At 49.3% G+C, this 19,017-nt stretch overlaps 1 protein-coding gene and 2 long non-coding RNA genes across 4 annotated transcripts in view; 1 reads left to right on the forward strand and 2 right to left on the reverse strand.

The window, feature by feature from the left end:
• Positions 1-8,657, reverse strand: part of SEC16B (SEC16 homolog B, endoplasmic reticulum export factor) — a 24,134-nt gene extending 15,477 nt beyond the window's left edge. The window contains exons 1-8 of one of the 2 annotated variants that reach the window (XM_077785290.2): positions 6,390-8,657; positions 4,824-5,121; positions 3,761-3,867; positions 3,152-3,251; positions 2,927-3,041; positions 1,684-1,825; positions 1,185-1,342; positions 452-513 (exon numbers count right to left, since the gene is read on the reverse strand). In XM_077785290.2, the coding sequence (XP_077641416.2) occupies positions 452-513; positions 1,185-1,342; positions 1,684-1,825; positions 2,927-3,041; positions 3,152-3,251; positions 3,761-3,867; positions 4,824-5,056 (917 nt within the window). In that variant the 5' untranslated portion in view covers positions 5,057-5,121; positions 6,390-8,657. Of the gene's footprint in view, positions 1-451; positions 514-1,184; positions 1,343-1,683; positions 1,826-2,926; positions 3,042-3,151; positions 3,252-3,760; positions 3,873-4,823; positions 5,122-6,389 lie in introns of those variants that run through there. The other variant, XM_085586663.1, reaches the window with a different exon arrangement.
• LOC144246746 (uncharacterized) lies at positions 5,229-12,709 on the forward strand. The gene is made up of 2 exons (XR_013340416.2): positions 5,229-6,587; positions 12,362-12,709. It is a non-coding gene; the product is annotated as an uncharacterized LOC144246746 (long non-coding RNA).
• Positions 9,460-18,176, reverse strand: LOC146766801 (uncharacterized). The gene is made up of 2 exons (XR_014957124.1): positions 13,875-18,176; positions 9,460-12,651 (listed from the first exon to the last, which is right to left on the reverse strand). It is a non-coding gene; the product is annotated as an uncharacterized LOC146766801 (long non-coding RNA).
• Between the last annotated feature and the right edge of the window lie 841 nt (positions 18,177-19,017).

Below are 19,017 nucleotides of genomic sequence, written 5' to 3' on the forward strand. Positions count from 1 at the left end.
GAAATAGAGACAGCCTGATGCAGCACGCCCTGATTCATCCCCAGGCTCACACTGGAAGAAGGTACATACTGGGTCTGACCCTGCTGTGGCTCAGCCATCTCTGGGGACAAAAAATTTAGGAAAATCTAAGCCACAAGTTGACCCAGGGCTTTAGCCATCCAAAGAAACACAAAAAAAATCATTTTTCTCAGACAAAATGAGTACAAAATAAGGTCAGATGTACAAACCACACTAAACCCACATCCCATGAATATACAAAAAAACCATGTCCCACAACCCAAACCAGCCCACGCTGCATCAAAGGGGCTGAGCTCCCAGCCTGAACTTAGACATGGCCTTTGTAGATAACTCAAAACCACAGGGACCTTTTGAGTCTGCCTGGATCTCACATGTCCTGATAAAGGAGACAGCCAGGAGTACACAGCTCCTGCACCTGCCTGTGCTGCCATACCTGGCCAGGGGCCCGGGGAAGGCTTGCAGCTCCTCTAGCTCTTCTGTGCCATGAAGGATTGCCTAAAAAACAAATGTAAATTCAGCAGCTGGCCTCCAGCAATCAGACCAGCTCCAGCTAGGCTATTGGAAAGCCAGTGCCTTGGCCAAGGATTCAACAGTGCCAATGAACCTTGTGCTGTCTTAAGGTAACCACAGATCACAGGCCCTGAGCTATCACCTGGGCTTCAGTGCTAAGGTCCAGTAAACAAATGTCTGCTGAGATGGCATTTGCCTCCTTCTGGAGGTAAAATAGGAGACTGGAATGCTGTGGTAGACTCGGGGCATGGACAAGGCCCCTGTTTTGGAGCACCTCAGGAAGATAGTGGAGTTGTCCTTTGGAGAGGAACAAACCACATCTGTTGCCATGAGAAGGAATCACTGTGAGCAGTCACAGGTACCACTATCTGTGAGAGTCTCAGGTACCTTGAGAGCTCTGTGCTCTCAAGGTGCAGAGCAGTACAGGTACCTCTGTAACGAGTGGTTACAGAGCAGAAGGCTGAAAGCACCCCCCAGGCACAGGCTGGCACAATGGAGACTCAAAAGTCCACGTGGGATGGACAGAAGATGGGAGCAAGGAATGGGAAGGCTGCTGAAGAGGCTGCTTGGGTTATGAACCATGTTTGCATCCCTCAGGGTGACAGGAGCGTCTCCAGGGAGGGGATGGGGGCCCTGCAGGGCCAGCTGTGTCCTACCTCCAGGCTGTGCAGCTCGACACGGGGCAGCTGTCCCTCAGCAGGGTGGTGGGGACACGCCAGCACCAGGTGACCCCCAGCTCCAAAGCACAGCGCCGTGTGCAGCTGTGGGAACTTGAGAGGGACTGCTGGGGTTGGGGTGGACACCGAGGACCCCCCTGCAATGACACATAGGCCACTGTGAGCCTCTCACACTGATCACACACCACACCCACTATGGACGACTTGACCAGGTCCCAACCTTGTCCCCCAACTTAAGTGGCCCTCCACTGACCCCCTAAGCAAGAATTGTCCTTAAAAGTAGCAGATGTGCACAGCAGCTCCTACACCTACCCAGGCAGAGCCCCCAGACCATTCACCCTCCCCACAGCCCCCAGTCATGCCTTGTGCCTGCACAACCTCCTCCAGGAGAGGACCCAGCTGAGAGACAGCCAATATCCTACCACCAGCCATTCATTCCCTTGCTTCCCCCTTGTCACAGCCCCCCATTACACCTCACCTGTTTGTCCCACGTCCCAGGACCCTGGAAGCACAGGGTCATTGTGGTCAGCACCATCACGGATGTACAGGCTGAGCTCATGGCTGCTGGAGCTGAGTCCTGACTCTTGGTACTGCAGGAGCAGGCTGGGCTGGCCCGAGGGCTGTAAGGGAGGGAGAACATACAAATCTGGCTCAAAAACTAGGGACACTGCTGATTTCCTGCTCCCAGGCAGTGGGGCAGGCTCTGCTGCTCCAGGGAAGTGCCCAGCAGGAGCAGCACAAAGCAGCTCATGCCCTACACCAGCTTGGGTCCACCCAACAGCTTAAAAAAGTAATTTACATCAGCCACAGCTGTAGTCTGAGAGCCTTCCTAGCCCTAACATGAGCTCCTCACCACCACCAAGGAGATGGGGCTTGGAAACCCAAAAAAGCACCATTCAAGAGCAAAATCACCAGAGCAGCTTTGATTTGATCTTTTCATTTTGTCTTGATAAAACCCAGCAATCAGGACACAAGTGTGATGGAGCATGACTTGGTGAACAGAACTGACAATGACAAATAGCTGTCAGCTACCTAGGAAGCTAGAATCATGGGATCATGGAATCATTAAGGTTGGAAAAGCCCTCTAAGATTAAGTCCTACCATTAATCCAGCACTGCCATGTTCACCACCAAACCATGTCCCCAGCTGCCACATCTACATGTCTTTAAAATTCTCCCAGGGATGCCTCTATTACCTCCCTGGGCAGCCTATACCAGGGTTTGACAACTCTTTTGTTGAAGAAATTTTTTCCTGGTATCCAACCTAAACCTTCCCTGGCACAACTTAAGGCTGTTTCCTGGTGTTCTGTCACTTGTTATGTGGAAGAGAAGCCTGATCCCCACCTGGCTACAGCCTCCTTTAAGGGAGTTGCAGAGAGTGACAAGGTCATCCCTGAGCCTCCTTTCCTCCAGGCTGAGCCCCCACAGTCCTCTCTGCCTTTCCTCATCAGGCTTGTGCTCCAGACCCATTGCAGAGCATCCCACTAAGCCTGGATTTCTGTCTGCTCCTGGGCTGAGCACACAGCCCTGCACCTGGGGGAGGGACAGCCCAGCAGAGGGAGAGAACACAAACACTAAAAACCTGCTGCATAATCCCCAGGGACTGTCAGGCATTGAGTGCTACATAACAAAGGGGCCCTTTTCTCAGCTGGAGGGGCACACATGAATTTTTCCCAAATCTCAGAGATTCTTGTCCTCCACCCCTGCCCATCTCCAGGTCACCTCTTTGGGCTGGCCACCAGCCTCCCCTGAATCACTGCTGAAGATTTCTTCCCCTGTCCCTTCCCTCCTGGCAGTCGAGGTGTAGCTGTCCTCATAGGAGTTGTAGGTCTGTGTCCTGCAGGTGGGAGCAAAAGGAGACATGCTGAAGGTCTGGGATTTTTGAGCCACCCACAAACCTGCTCATTTTGCAGCAGGTGGTTTCACAGGCTGCACAGACAGCTTTACCTGTCCTGCCCTGGGGGTCCCGTGGCCAGGTTGGGGTGGTAGCCCCTGTAGTAGTGCTGGTCCCGGTAACTCTTGCCATAAGACTCTCTCTGTCTCAGGTCTAGAGAGAATCAAGACTCAGCATTATCCCTCCAGAGCAACAATGAAGTTGCAAAAGAAAAACCATGAGTCAGGCAATTTGCCATGCCCACTCAGTTTGCTTCCAAATTATCCCAACATATTGGAGATGTGATAATAATGCCTTGTGCACATTTGCCAACACACCACTGATGTCCTTTTCTCTTTCCTCCCTCCTCTTCTGTTCAGTCCAAAAACAGCTAAGAAGAGGCCCTGGCCATCCTGCTCACACAGCACCATCAAAATCAGGCTGGAACCAGGAATGACACAGGTTTTTAGCCCATGGTAATGAAGATCAAACATCCCTTGGGTGCACCTAGCTCCTGCTCACATTTCCTAAATGCAAACAGGGAGCCAGTGCTGCACAGAGCACCCACCACCACCCAGGAGTGTGGGCAGGAGAGAACCCTGGATGTGAGAAGCAGCCCTCCTGGGGAAAGCATCACTTCTGCAAGCTGCCTCCACCCCCAGAGCCAAAGGATGAGCCCATACCTCTGTCATCCTGCCACGCCACCGGCTGCCACTGGTGGCTTTGGTAGGGGTAGCCATCCCTGCTGCCAGCTGCAGGATACTGCCAGTGGGGGTCTTCATAGCCCTGCCTGGAAAACAACACAACACACTGATCTGGGCAAGAAAGGGTTCCAGGGTCACATCTAGGGTCTCTCCTGCTTGGGACCTTTGGAGGCAGCAGAGGGGATGGAAATAAAGCCAGGTCCCCTGCTCAGTGGCAGGGCCAGGAGCTGTTCCAGCATCACACCTGGAAGGAGCCGGAGGAGGTTTGGATGTTTTGCTGCCCCCACCTCTGAGAAGGCTGTGCCCAGGTGATGCCCAGTTTCATGGAATCCAAGAATGGCTGGGGTTCAAAGGGACCTTTAATGGTCATCTGATTTCAACCCCTGCCATGGGCAGGGACACCTTCCACTAGACCAGGGTGCTCCAAGCCCTGTCTAGCCTGGCATTGAGGATTTCCAGGGATGGGGCAGCCACAGCTTCTCTGGGCAACCTGTGCCAGAGCCTCACCACACTTAGAAAGAAATTTACTTCCTAATATCCCATCTGCATCATACGACCTCAGCACAAAACCCCACGTGCTGACTCTATAATTCACTGAGGGCAATAAGTCAGGCAAATCAACCCAGATTTTCTGGAAGCTCTTTCTCAGCACTGAGAGCATCCTCCAGCCCACATTTTATCCGTCCACTCTTCACTGTTTCAGCAGCTGAGCTTGCAGGCTGCCTCTTGCTCCTATATTACCGCTTGTATTTTTATTGTTCACCTTGCACTTAGGAAAAAAGAACTGCATTTAATCAAACCTGTAAGAAAAATGCACCTCGGGGCTGAGACAGAGCTTGTCAAACAGCAACCACAGAAGTCACAGCTTTAAGAAGAAAACAAAGCTGCAAACACTATGCAGCCTTAAATACAGAAGTCATGGGGCTGCTTGAATAGGTGGACATCACCTACTGACACACAGTCACCAGGGCAGGACCTGTGAGCAGCGAAAGGGGCAGTCCTTATTTTAGGTTTTCACAAAGAGGGATCAAAGGGATCTCACCTGGAGCGGGGCTGGCTGGGGTAGCTGCTGTCACTGCGGGGGTGGTGGCCCTCGTCCCAGGGGTGACCAGGGAGGTGTCTCCCGTGCCAGGAGCCGGGCCGAGGAGCCTGCCCCGACTGCAGGAGGTGCCGCCGGAGCGGTGCCGGGGGGCCGTGCTGCCCCTCTGCCCACGAGCCCCGCGCTGCCGGCCTCTCCCAGGGCTGGGGCGTCTGGGCAGGAGCCCAGGGCTCCATCACAAGCTTGCCAGCAAAATCCTCTCTGCTGTTGGGGAGCTTAAGCCCCAATTGGCTTTGGTGGCCTGGAAATGATAAGTCACAGCATGTTTGATCAGCAGCTTTTCAACCCCCTCAAAGCCCCCTTTTTGAAGCCTATTTCCAGCTACTGCTTTTTCGGAGCATCCTGGAAACCCAGGATGCTTTCCAAAATGCCCAGAGGCAAGGAAAAATCAGCTCTACATCTTCCTTAACTTGAAGCTTCCCTTAAAACACCAGGATGAAATGGTCTGCCTTTGAAAGCAACACACATCCATCTCTTCCCAGAATAAGAATCTCAGAATGGTTTGGGTTGAAAGTCACCTTAAAAATCTAGTTCTAACCCCCTGCCATGGGCAGTGACACCTTCCATTAGACCAGGTTGCCCAAAGCCCCATCCAACCTGATAACCTGATGTTGAACACTTCCAGAGATAAGAATTTTCTCTGTGCCAGGGCCTCACCACCCTCACAGGAAAGCTTTTCTTCCCAATACCTAACCTAAATCTCTCTTCTTTCAGTTTAAAACCATCCCCACTTGTCCTATTGCTACAGGCCCTGCTATAAAATTTGTCCTTACGTTAAAAAGCCTTCTTATAGCCAGGCAGGATCTTCCCAGCTGCAAAGCACCAGCACTCACAGCCCCCTCAAGCTGTGACAGGCTGAGAAATCACCCTCCCCTCTGTGACATGGCAATGGAACCCCATTTGATATGCAGTACAGGAGGGGACATTGGCAAAGTTTTGGGCAGGACAAGGGGTTTTGTTCCAAGAAATGAGCAGGCAGGGAGAAATGGAGGTTTATTCTTGTGAGTTATGGGATGGGCTGGAAAGCAGAATTTCCTCCTCCCTTTCAGCTCTAGCAAGAATTCCAAGCAGGCACCAGACTTGGTTATAGCAGCCCCATGCAGAAGAGGAAATCCTGAGGAGAGCCCAGGGTGGCACATGGGTGAAGCCCCAGCTGCCAGGGGGATGTCACCCTCCAGCCCCCCATGTCTCCTCTTGGAGCATCTGTACCCAAAGTGCCCCCACATTTACAGGCGTCCCCAACACAGGGAGATGGCCAGATGCTGTCTGAACCCCTCCTCACTCCTCCCCCTCAAAGTTAAGGGCACTTCGGCATAATTTCAGAACTGGAAAACACACAGGTCTGAACAGAGGGGGCTCAGTTTGGTGACATCCAAATAAACCCTTGCCCTAAATATCCCCCAGCCACAAACACCCAGGCACCCGTTATTCCAATCCCACTGAGGGCCCACCCCAATTTTTGGCCAGGGGCTCCCACCACCATGCTCCCCCCTCAGCAGCCACACACACCTGCTCAGAAGCTGTCGGGGCCCTTCCTCTGCTCCCTGTTGCCACTTCCAAAGTCCAATTCCACATGGGCCACTGGGCAAAGGGCAGCCTCTGCTCCTCCGCCCCGCGCCGCCGCTCGCTCGGCTCCCAGGGGAGTCCTGCTGCTCTCTGCATCCTGAGGGTCACATCTCCCACCACTTGGGTCTCCTCCCACCCAAGGTAAGGAGCACGCAGACCTCCGAGCTCAAAAAAAAGCCAGATATTCCTCCTGGGGAGTTTTTTTAATGCTGTGAAGCAAGTAAGGGCTGATAGGGATAGGACAAAGGTGAACAGCTTTAAGCTGTAAGAGCAGAGATTTAGATTAGACGTTAGGAGGGAATTCTTCCTTGTGAGGGTGGGGAGGCCCTGGCACAGGGTGCCCAGGGAAGCTGTGGCTGCCCCTGGATCTCTGGACATGTCCAAGGCCAGGTTGGAGGGGGCTTAGAGCAGCCTGGGACAGTGGAAGGTGTCCCTGGGGGTGGAATGAGATGATCTTTAAGGTCCCTTCCCACCCCAAGCATTCCAGGATACTATGAAGTGTTTTCTTCGATATATCCTCATATCTCCTAAATAATAATAATAAATAAAACCTAATAATAATAGTAATAAATAAAACCTGGTTTAATTCAGATCCAGCCACAGGTCAAGTGAATAACATCCATCCCACCATGTCCTGCCCAGGGTAGGATTTGGGCAGGATGGAGCTGGGCTCCACCCCAGCACTGCCTCATCTCAGTCATTACAACACTATAATGGCCTTGTTCTCTAAGTGACCAGAGATTCCTGCCTGGAGACCCTATTCTGAACTCCCCATGGCACCTTAAAAACTGAGAAAATTATCAAATTAAGACAAATGATGTCATAGAAAACCACATTAAAAGTGACATATAAGGTCCATCATCTACCACCCAGCAGCGTAGTGATGTCTCACCTTCTCCCCCGTTCTCAGAACCTCCAAATTACCTCCACTGTAACATGACAGCACGGACTGATTGGGGATTCACAGGCAGGAGAGTTTGCTTTGCATCATGGTGGCACTGTCAGAAACCCCCTCCTTTAATGATGTTGAAAGACTACATATATTATAGCTTCAGACCTTGAAATTTCCGCCCTGCTGGGAGAGTAAGAAATTTTCCCTGGTGATCCTGAGAAATAAGCACTCGGTCTCTGCAGAATTCAAGATTTCAAGTAAAAAAATATCCTTAGCACTCAGCCGTACAGAAATCCGACTGGGAGAAACACAAACCAGGGCAGCGCTGTCTTCGTGCTGCTGAGCTGCTGCAGTAGAATGAAATTAAGCATCTCCTCTTCATTTCACAGCTGCCCTTCAAAACTTCAGGAGGTTTTGAAGGAAAAGGTCTGTTATGGACAGATCAGGGCTCAGGGGATGCAAGGAAGGATCCCTAGGAACTGTGAGAGCCACACTTTAAAAATACACAAATTGATAGGATATTTCGTTAACATAAATAATATAATTCCACTTAGTTTCTGGCTAATAATTTTAGGTTTTTTAGCCAAGAGGTAACTGCTGGATGTTTCTAACCTGTTTTTTAGCAATAAACACAAATCTATACTGAGAGCCTGCAGGGCTCAATCATCACATAAAGATGCTGAAAAGGGGAGTCAATTTAAATTAGATACAAGAAGGAGTTTTTTACAGGTTGGTGAAGCCTTGGCACAGGTTGTCCATAGAAACTGTGGCTGCCCCATCCCTGGAAGTGTTGAATGTCAGGTTGGATGGGGCTCTGAGCAAGCTGATCTGGTTGAAGATGTCCCTGCTCACTGCAAGGGGAGTTGGACTGGATGACTATTGTAAATGCAGGTGAACCTAATGGGAAGAAATGATGATGTTTGACTTAATTTATAAGGCTGAATTATTTCTTTATTTTAACTATGCTAAAATATATTAATATACTATATAAAAGGAGGATACTAAAACTACATACTATTTTTTCTGACTCCATCTCTGACACAACTTCTGATCCTCCCTTGAGAGCCCAGCCCCAGGTGGGTTGGATTGGCACCAGGCTCAAACAATCCTCACCAGAATCCAATCAAGCAATCACCCCAGGTAAACAATTCTCCAAACATTCCACATAGGAAAAACACGGAGTAAAAATAAAAATTATTTTCTCTTTCATTTCTCTCTGTGCACCTCTATGAAAAATCCTGAGAGGGAGAGAAATGTGCTTACCACAGATGACCTTTAAAAGCCCTTTCCAACCCAAACTACTCCATCTCTGAGATCCTCAGAGATGGAGTTGCCAGCCTAACCTAGGAGGTTTGGATTACATGTAACCTAGGAGGTTTGGATTACATGGAAGATCTGGGAGCTTGTCTTGCATAAAAGCAGCTGCAGCTTGTGATGCTTGTGTTTTAGATGTGTGGAAACTCTGTTCCTTTTCTTGCTAGGGAAGAAGAGGTGAGAAACTTCACCACCAACGTAAAGCTTTGTGCAGAAGTGGTTTAAAATGGATGGGGAACACCAACTTTAAGGCAAAAGCAGGAAAGTGCGCTGAAAAAAGGAAGAGCCAAGGAAAGGAGCTGGGGAATGAAAAGTGACAGAAGAAAAAACAGAGAAAAAAGGCTCAGATGGGCTAGAAAGAGGGGAAGAAAATAATAACCTTTCAACGTCATCACATCTAGACAGGAAATTACTATTTTAAAGGAGTCATAGCTTTCTTGGAAATCAAAGCCCTGTGGCCTCGGACTGCCATCAAGCTTACAGGACTCTTGCAATGCAGGCAGCAGATAGCATTTGTCACAGAGCTGAAGGGACACTGCTATCACGTTAAAACATCACATTTTTCTGCTTTAAAAGATTTCACTGGTGTTGTTACAGTAACAAGATTAGGTGGAAAACATTTTTCTTCATGCCCTCAGTGTGTTTGTGCAGCTCCTTGGGGCATGGCTCACGGACAGCCCCAGGCTCTCAGGTCAGTCCCCCACTGCAAACCCAACCTCATCTGAAACCTTTGTGACCCAAGAGAAGAAATTCAGGTATCTCAGTACTTGAAGCTGTTTTGAGGTGATTTATGTTGTTTCTACTTGGTTCTGAGATAAGGTTTATTTTTTTTTTAAGCAGAATTGATAGGAAGCTTTGTCAATCTCTGTGCTTCAGCCCCCTATAAATGTGAAAATATATATATACAAACAAATGGTTTTTGTTTGGTTGGGTTTTTTTTGTGGAGATGTCTTGAGCATCATACAGGGCAGAAATGCAAGTAGAAAATGAACTACATAAAATGTGAAAACTCATCTTAAATATTCTACACAGCAAAAAAAAAAAAAATAAACACCAGCCCTGAACGTGCTGCCAGCTTTTGAGACACTTGGCAGCCTATTTCATGTCACACAGAGCAAGAGAACAAAAACCACCCAGGCCTCAGTTTTCCTGACAGACTCGCACCACATGGGGAGAGCCCTCACCCCCAATCAGTCTCAAAGGCAGCTGATTAATAATTAGCTTGATCACCCCTCTCAGGCTCAAGGGGAAGGAGCTGTGAGAGCCCTTGCTCCAGCCAGGGGGTGGCATTTGGAGCTCCCCAGGCCATGGGCGTGCTGGTGGGAGGAAGGTGGTGTCTCCTGAAGTAGCTGAGATGGGGTCTGCTCCCCCTACGAGGCACTGCCTCAGCACCGTCCCGTGGGTGTGATCTGGCTGTCTCAGCCTCACTCTTGCAGCCACTCTGTGAGTCCAGTTCCCACCCATGGTTTTGCACCTTCCTTCCCCACCTGAGGTCCTTTCCAGTTCGGGTGGGTTAAGCTGTCCCTCCCCATCACCCCCCTGCACACACACACAGCCACGTTCAGCAGCTTCCAGGCACGCCTATTAATTTTTGGAGACTTAGGCGAGAATATTAATTGCATTCCAGAGGCATTCAGCATATTAGAAAAAGCATTTTATACCCTGAATTGTATCTGGTGAAGAAACAGAGCTGCAAAAAGCTGTTATTTGTGAAACTCAAAATCCATCCCCAGTCTGGATGCACCACGACCGTGACCTCAGCCTTCTGCGTGAGCTCCTGTTACAAAACAAATCCCAAAAAACTTCCTAATCTTGGTCTTACTTCATTCCCACTTCAGCCAACCCTCCCTAACTCTTGGCTGTGAATACTAAGTCCTGGTTACCTGCATCCCCCACCCTTAAAGGGAAGGCTGTGCAGCTCCTGCATTCCTTCAAGGCTGGCTTGCAGCACCTCACCTGCCTGGACCACCACGGGGAGGGACCAGGATGCACAGGGACCCACGGAGAGACCAGAGCTAAACCCAACAGCACTGAGGAGACCAGAGGGTTTTCAGTATTCAGGTCCTCTCGTTTTCCTGTGCAACACCCCTTATGTTTTCCCAGCCATAAAATTGATGTTTATCTCACTTCTAACTGCCTTACAGAGATCATTACACATTGCAAATGCAGCCATTTGCGGATAAAACGAGCACAGGCAGCCTGGAGACTGTCACACCACCCCTTCCCGTGCCACACTGCAATGCCTTACAACCTTTAAGCTGAAAATTAACATCGAATACCAAGGGACCCAGAAATATTTGTCAGGCAAATGCAAAAAAAACCAACAAAGCAGAGGCAATTCTTCCACCTGCCCCACACCACCCCCTGCTCAACCAGGGAAAATTAATTTTTAATTGGGACAAATCCTGCAGCTATTCTTGTAGCATTAAGTAAAACCAAGCTGAAAAAAAAAATTTAAAAAGCCAAGAGAAGGTTGTTATTCTGTGTCTAAAATCTCCTTGCTCTAAAATTGTCCTGGATCTGGGTCTGTTGGAAGGTGTGGAGGGCACAGAAGGGATGCAGATGTCAAAAGAAGAAACCCCAGCGACCACAGCTGCTGCCACAACACCTCCTGGTGTGTGTGCCATGGAGAAGCAGGGCTCTGGGAGGCCAGGGCACCCCCAGCCCTCCTCGAGCTGGTGTCCCCAGAGCCTTGCACATCACCCCAGCACCCCAGGCTCCTTCCCTGGTGGCCATGGAGGGAGTGAGCAGACACAGAGCCTCCCCCGAGGTCTCCATCAAGTGCCAGAGCAAGGAAAGCCGATCAGCTGGGCATCTTTAGCCCCGGGAAGCTGCAGGGTGTCCTTTTGAAAACATTGCCCTCTTGTGTCCCTTCAGCCACCTGAACACTGCTGGAGGAGCTTTATTGCAGGCGATCAGGGGCAATAAAGAGCCGTGACAGTTACAGATCGCCTGGCTGCGTCCTGCTCCTACTGCTGCCTTGTAAAGTTGGACACTAACCCATTTCCCTCATTTTTTTCCATCTCAATTTATGACTCCTCTGCCATGAAAAGCCACTTAGGCCCTCCACAGTTACACACACCGTATCCTCCAAGGCCAGTAAATCACGGTCTCAAGTCATGTCAAATTTTGTGAAATAAAGCTAAATTGCGGTTGTACTCTAAGGCGAGAAGCTGCAAAATTGAGAGAGAACAAGCTCTGTTTAAAGCCAGAAACCCAGCTGGCAGCCTCCCATGGCTTGAGGAGGCAAGGACCACAAAAACCCCTCAGTGGAAGAGAAAACCCTGATACAATAGCAGGGAGCCCACAGGAGCCTCTGGGCCTCCCCAGGCTGCCTCTGTAGGTCTCCTGTGGGGTAATCCCAGGAGTTTAAATAGCCCAAACTCAGAGGATTTCACTCCATAAACTGAGCTGAAGTCCCTCACAGCCAGGACACAGAGGGCTGGGAGCAGGACAGAGCCAGGCTCCAGCAGCATTTATTCATTGAGGCTTGGAAAGAAAACTGGGGAGCTGATGGGGTCATTGTTTAAAGTTTTGGGGTTTGCTGGGGTTTTTTTTGTGCAAACAGAAGTTAGAGAAGTACTAACACAGCAGGGTTTCACTCTGCTGAGCCCATCTGGGCTCACTCAAAGTGCTGGGCACTGCACCAAGACCTGGGGAAACTGAGGACAAAAGAACTTGACCCCAAACCACCCTTTACATTTTTCAGGGGCACAGCGACTTGTCTTTTCCCTTCTGCAGCAGAGTTAAACTTTCATGAAAGCTGAATTAACCTGGAGAAGAGCCAGCTCCAGGGACAGAGAGCAACATGATGGAATGAGAGCAAGGAAGACCCAGACCACTGCTGCTCCTGCTAATTCCCCTGCCTGCATCCCACACTTGTAATATCCAGGGGGCTCAAATTGATCCATGCACTGCAGCTTCTCCATCTCACCATGACAGAACATCCAGCCTTGCAAAGGCACCAGGCACCTCTTTCACCATTTCTCAGGAAAACCCCTGCCAAAATAAATAAATAAATAAATAAATAAATAAACAAACCAACCAAAAAAAAACCAAACCCCACTCAGGAGTCTTCTTCACTTCACAAGGTGACCTCACAGCCCATTGCACGAGCCCAGAGCACAAGCTGCAAGCTCCCTGGTGGAAGAATGCCTCCCCAAAAAGAGAAAAGATCCAAAGTACACACACACAAAAGAAGAAAATAACGAGCAGCCATGACAGAAACAAGGAAAATCACAAAACATCTCATGCCAGAGTGTTAGCTGATAAAAACCCAACGTGCATAGCACACAGCTTCGGGCTGGGATACACTTAGCCCTCTCTGAATGTTTAATGGGAGTATATGCATCAGTTAATCAGCAGCACAAGACACAAAGCGTTTTGTACCTCCTTGCCACGTGTTGTGCAATTAAAAGGCTTCTCATTCAGGCACAGAAAGAAAAGTCAAGGGACTTTGGCTGCGAAACATCCATTATTCAAAAGTATATCCATTATTCAAAGTTTTTCTTAAAATTCTATTGTCAGTTTGAAAGGAAAAAGAAAATGAGTTTCTGAAAGCTGTGCTCCGTTGATATTCCACGTCAATTTTTGCTGATTTTAAGTACTAAAACTCCAGACATTTTGAGGAACTAAAGAAATCCTTCACAACTGATGAAAAAGGCAACACCCTGTGGGTAGTCACAATTTCCCCCCCCTCCTCAGTTAACTCTACCTAGCAGGGGTGTGAAACACCCAGGCCAACAATGCCCCCTCCTTTCCCAAATTGCTCCCCAAATTGAGGCTGAGGAGCAGCTGTTGAGGAGGAGCAACAAGAAACTGCTCAGCAGGCAGGAGCAGACACCCAGAGCTGCACCCCGGAGCTGACTGCACCCCTGATGCTGCTGAGGGAAGCCAGGGTGGGAGGCACAGCCTTGCCACAGCACTCAGGAGCTTCCACATGGGGTGCAGGAGCTCAAATGGGAAACAGGTCCCAAGGGTGCCTCCTGCCATCCAGATGTGGGGGAAGAGGAGCATCAGATCCCACAGAGCATCCCCAAGGAGCCACTCAGCTGTAGCACAGCCCCTGCTGCCCTCAGTGGAAAAAGCAGTGGGACAAACAGCACCGCTCCAGGGAAGGTGCCACCCAGGAACCACATGGACAGTGGAAAATATTCAGCAAGAGCAACAAATTGTGATAAATTGCTGACATTAGAATATAAAATAAGCAGCCATGGTTTTACCTCCTCTTGGAGCTGGAGGAGAGAGTGCTGAGCACCCTTTGAGAGTCCAGGCATCTCTGTAGGGATGAAATAGGTCTCAAGTCCTGGTGGTCAGTCAGTCCCCAAGGCTGGAATCAGGTCCAGGGTAGCAAACATGCTTGGCCAGGCCCAGAGCAGCAGGGTCTAAGGCCAGGCTGACTGTGCTGAGCTAGAGATTAGTGTTGCTACTTAAGGCTTAGAAAGCAGAAAAGCCCCCAGGCTGAGCTTATTTAGAGCCCCAGCCCAAGGGTGGGGATGCACCAGAGGCACTTAGGGAGAGGCAGGGCAGCTAAAGGCTGCTGTGCTGTAGGGCTGGTGTTGAAGAAAGAGCTGAACTGAAATTATTATTGAAGTTATACATCAGATTAAGAAGTAAGGGCTAAAACCTGAAAAAATAATTGAGAGTTATGAGCCAATAAAGGTGCTTATAAGTTTAAATAAATATGTGTGAAAGAGGAATAGAAGCCTTAGAAAGGCTTTCCTGTCCTTGAAGTGGTAAGGTTATAACATGTAGTGGTCTCTCAAGACTCAAAGATGATTTTAGATGAGTAAAGGGAGAGCAAAAGAAAAAAATGCCAGAGGGAAGCAGCACTCCCTCTGTGATAAATACTTGTTGTAACTGTAATACTATATAAGAATATATGCTATTAGGCAGGCTTAAAATCTGCTTATTTAGGATTTCTGTATGTACAGTGTGGAACTGAAGTGTGGAACCTCCAGTGGTGTGACCTGAGCACAGCAAAGACACGACTCCACCACAGCAGATTGATGGAAGGGTGATGGCTGACAACTAATAAATGCAGTAACTTGGGTGTAGCCTATTAAAGCCCTTTTACACTGCTGGAAGCTCAGTGGGTGCCTCAGGGTCAGAGTCCTGCTCTTCCACCATCATGCTGGCTATTTTTCTACTGTCAGACTACCAACTTTACGTGTTGCCAATAACTTGGGGAACAATTTAAGTGTATAAAATGAAGGCATTATTCAGCAGCCTGTGCTGACAGCTATCTTTAAGCAGCACATTTATCTAAAGTACAATGATGCTTCAATAGTGGATACCTGTAGAGTGCTTCCAGGGTACTAAAATGAGCTGGATTTTATCTGCAGGAAGGCTACGGCTCACAGCTTATTTGGACAAATTCTTTTCTGCAATAGACCATTTTCTGCTATTACCAGTGAAATAAGCTAAACACCCACTTCTTTTCTTCCACAATGAGAAGCTGTGCATGATGTGATGAATTTGCAAAGCTTTTAAAGAACGGATGCGAGTTAAAAAACTTCCTCCAGGGTCTAAGACACTGCCAAGCAGGACTGGAGTTGCAAAAGGAAGCCGGGAGGGGTACTGCAGCACCGCCAGAGCTGCTGCGATGCTGGAGCAGCAGGGCACAGCACAGACAAATTGAAGCACTGACAGATGAAATGCTCTGGCTCTTGTGACTCCACAGCCCGCTGTAGCTCAGGTTTCTCTCGTTAAGCTTCAAAGAGTAACAGCCAGCTCGTTAGTGGCATCTCGGGGTCCCTTTGTTTGCAGTGGCTCTTACAAAGGTGGCAGTGTCTGTAATGGCCCCTCCTGGGACCAAGCTGGGCTGATGCAGGGTCACAGCACGTTCATTCTCCTCAGGCAGAAATACCTGGGAATGTGGCAGAAATACCTGGGAATGTGGCAGAAATACCTGGGTGTGTGGCAGGCTGCGTGGAGGGAGGGCAGAAGAGCAGGAACCCTTCCTTGCTGGTCACTGCTGGTGGCTGGATGGATTCATTCCCTGTTCAAAGCACACCAACCTGTACCCTGCCCAAAATCTTTCTGATTTTGGGCTTCATTTCAGCTCAGACCTCTCTGTGCAGCTGCTGATGGGGGCACTGCTCTGATAGAGAATCATGGAGTGGTTTGGCTCAGAAGGGACCTTAAGGCTCATTTTGTCCTACCCCTCTGCCATGGGCAGGGACACCTTCCACTAGCCCAGGTTGCTCCAAGCCCTGTCCAACCTGGCCTTGGAGACTTCCAGGGATCCAGGGGAAGCCACAGCTTCTCTGGGCACCCTGTGCTTCACCCCCCACTATGGCAGTGGCTTCCAAATGGGCACCAGTGGGACCCTGATGAGCCTGAGCTGCTCTTTGTAGAGCCCTGGAAGAAGGAGCTGGAAGTGAGGGATGATGCTCTGCTGCCATAGCCACTGACTGCAGCCCAGACACAGAATCAGGCTGCTGTCATGGGGGAAAAGTGGCCCCCAGCCTTCTGAAGGGGTTGGACAAGCGGTGTGAGGAGCCAGCTTCCACCTGGAGATGATGACCATGGACCTTTCCTGTGGTCTTGTGCTGGAGCAGGTGGTTGGAGGCTTCATTTAGCTGCAAATTCAGTCCGAGGTATTAATGGTGATGGCCATGAGGCTTTGCAGGGAAGGAAGGAAGAGGCAGAATGGGCTGTGTGAAGAAGTCTGGATCTGAGTCTGGGCTTTAAACTCCTGAGATCCACTGTTGGGGTTGAAATAATGCAGGACCAGACCAGCTCCTGGGTATTCCTCTGCTCTACATCCTTGATTGTGCTGGATGGTGGCTATGTAAATATTTCTGTGGAACTCAGCCGTTACCTAAGGATGAAAATGCCATCAAATAAGTTTAAAAAATGATTTGAACACCTTCAAATGTGCTCCAGGGGGAAAATGCAAATGAAAGGAGCATTGGGATCCACTAACCCACTTCTAAGGCATTACCCCAACACATTATTCTTTAAGAACACAAGCCCTTTAGTATGGGAATGAGTGGGTTTTTATGACATTGCCACTAAGCACATCACAATCCTGGCCTTACACTACCCAACCAGGAGTTAATGACTCCTTGGCTCCAACTCAATTAAAGATTTAAAAGGATGAGGTGAAAATGGGATTTCTTGATTTAATATTTTTGTTTCTTAGAGAACCAGAACTCTGGAGTTCCTGTGCAAAAAAAAAAAAAAAAAAAAAAAAAAAAAAAAAAAAAAAAAAAAGCATATTTCTAGAATAATTCTGAGGAGTCTTACCCCTTCTAGTCTGGAGAGTGCTCCACATAGGCATTCCTGGGAAATGGAGAAGATAAACAAAAAAAGTGGAAAATACATCTTCCTGGCAGGGACTTGGAATGTTCTCATGGCACAAAAGGTTCTTCAGAAGCAGCAGATTAGAGGGGAAGAGGAGGATTTTTCTTCTTGCAAAACCCACTCTCACAATCCTGCCCTCCCATGTGAACCTGCAAGGGGAGTGAGGAAAGAAGATCCACTGGAGGTCTTGCATGTAGTCTTGAGGCATAACCTAAGTGCTGAGGAGGGTTTTTACTTCAGAGCAACTTTCCAGAGCTTCCTTGAAGATGATGGATGGGATAATAGGAAAAAATCCTTTACTGTGAGGGTGGTGAGGCCTTGGAGCAGCTTGCCAGGGAAACTGCAGATGCCCCATCTCTGGGAGTGTTCAAGGCCAGGTTGGATGGGGCTTGGAGCAACTTGAGAGAGTGGAAGGTGTCTCTGCCCATGGCATGGGGTTGAAATGAGATGAGCTTTAAGGTGCCTCCCAGCCCAACCCTTTCTGTGATCCTGTCCCCAGTGGTGGCCTCGATGGCCGTGTGACACTTCAGCTCCTCTCTGCTCCAGCTGCAGTTCATGCTGTGCCCTCGTGCTCCCATTTGGGGTCGTTCCTGTGCCACTATGACCTGAGACTGAAGGAACATCCACCACCTCGTGCCAAGGCTGCTCTGCTCAGAGAAGCACTGAGAACCTCAGGCTGCACACGTGAGGTTTTTTCAAGCAAGTGGGAAGCTGGGATGTGACCAACTCTTCCTCTGTATATATTTAAATGTGTATATGGCACAGTGGAAAAAACCACATCATTGATTTCTGAAAGATGCAGTGTTTCCAGGCCAGGGGATCCTCCCTGCCATCAGGGGTGTGTTGGGTGCTGCCACCCAAGGAAGACCTCTACAGAAAGGAGCCCCATCCCCTCTCCTCTTCCCCAGCACAAAGCTTTGATGTAGTGAAGTGAAACATTCTGCTAAGCAAGGACCAGTGTTTGATGCCAATTTTACAAGCAGGAGTGCATTAACTCCAGGCAGTATTGAAAATGTCACTGCTGTACCATTCACACAGCCCATGTAATTGCTGTGGAGCAGGAGGAGGAGGGTGGCATGGATCAAGGTACAGAAATTATTCCTGCAGCCTTTCCCTTCCTCTGCTGTTGTCTCTCTGTATGAACCTCAGGACATTGCTTCATTTCAATGCTTTGTCTCAGGATGTTCCCATCTTTCAGAGGAGTGGAGAACTTGGCATTTCAGCTGGTGGCTGCTGCTGAAAATTGCAGGAGTTGGACACCCCCACTGCAGCTCCCTGGTGAAGGCTGAGGGGCACAGATACTGCTGCTCACAACCAGAGCTGCTGCCCTGGAGCCCATCAAGGACACTGAGCTCCTCTTTGGTGAGACAGCTTTGTGACAGGGCCAGCTCAGGATGCTCCCCACTGAGGGGAATGGGGAATTAACTCACCACTGCACATGGCCTGTGGTGTTTCAGCACTGAACAGGTTCACCAGGAATGTCACATTCTGGGTAGGAAGTTTGTGCTGAACAGTTCTAAAGTTTGCACTGTATCTGTGTGGGTTTAGTTTGTAAGAGTTGCCTTTCCTGCAGCCCCTGACACTTCAGACTGTTGAAATTCAACAGGCTGGGGTTGCTGGCTGAATCTCTCACTGGCAGCATCCCAGCTGGACCCTGTGCAGTCCTCACCTCCATGGGGCCTGCATGCTTTCCCCTGCTGAGAGGGAGAGAAAATCAAGATGCAAACCTGAAATTATCACCTCACCTTTTGGCAGATAGGTGCCAAAGAGGATGCCAGGTTTTTTTGACAAATTTTTGACAGCTGAGATACCCAGGTGTAGGGTTATGCTTCATGTGCCAGCCCCTGAGCAGCTGCTGCTGCTGTTTACACTGATTAAGTCCATGTCCCATGGCCAAGCACCAGTGAAATTGTGCCACAGGTGGTTGGCAATTGCACCATGTCCTCATACTACACCTCCAGGGATCTGCTACAGCACCTGCTTAAAGCCATGAGTAATCCCAAAGAGTTATGGGGCCAAAGATCTGTTGAGCTGAACCCATGGTGGGGCTTGGTA

Source organism: Lonchura striata, chromosome 8 (assembly GCF_050655825.1).
Source record: "Lonchura striata isolate lonStrDom1 chromosome 8, ASM5065582v1, whole genome shotgun sequence".
Lineage (NCBI taxonomy): Eukaryota > Metazoa > Chordata > Aves > Passeriformes > Estrildidae > Lonchura > Lonchura striata.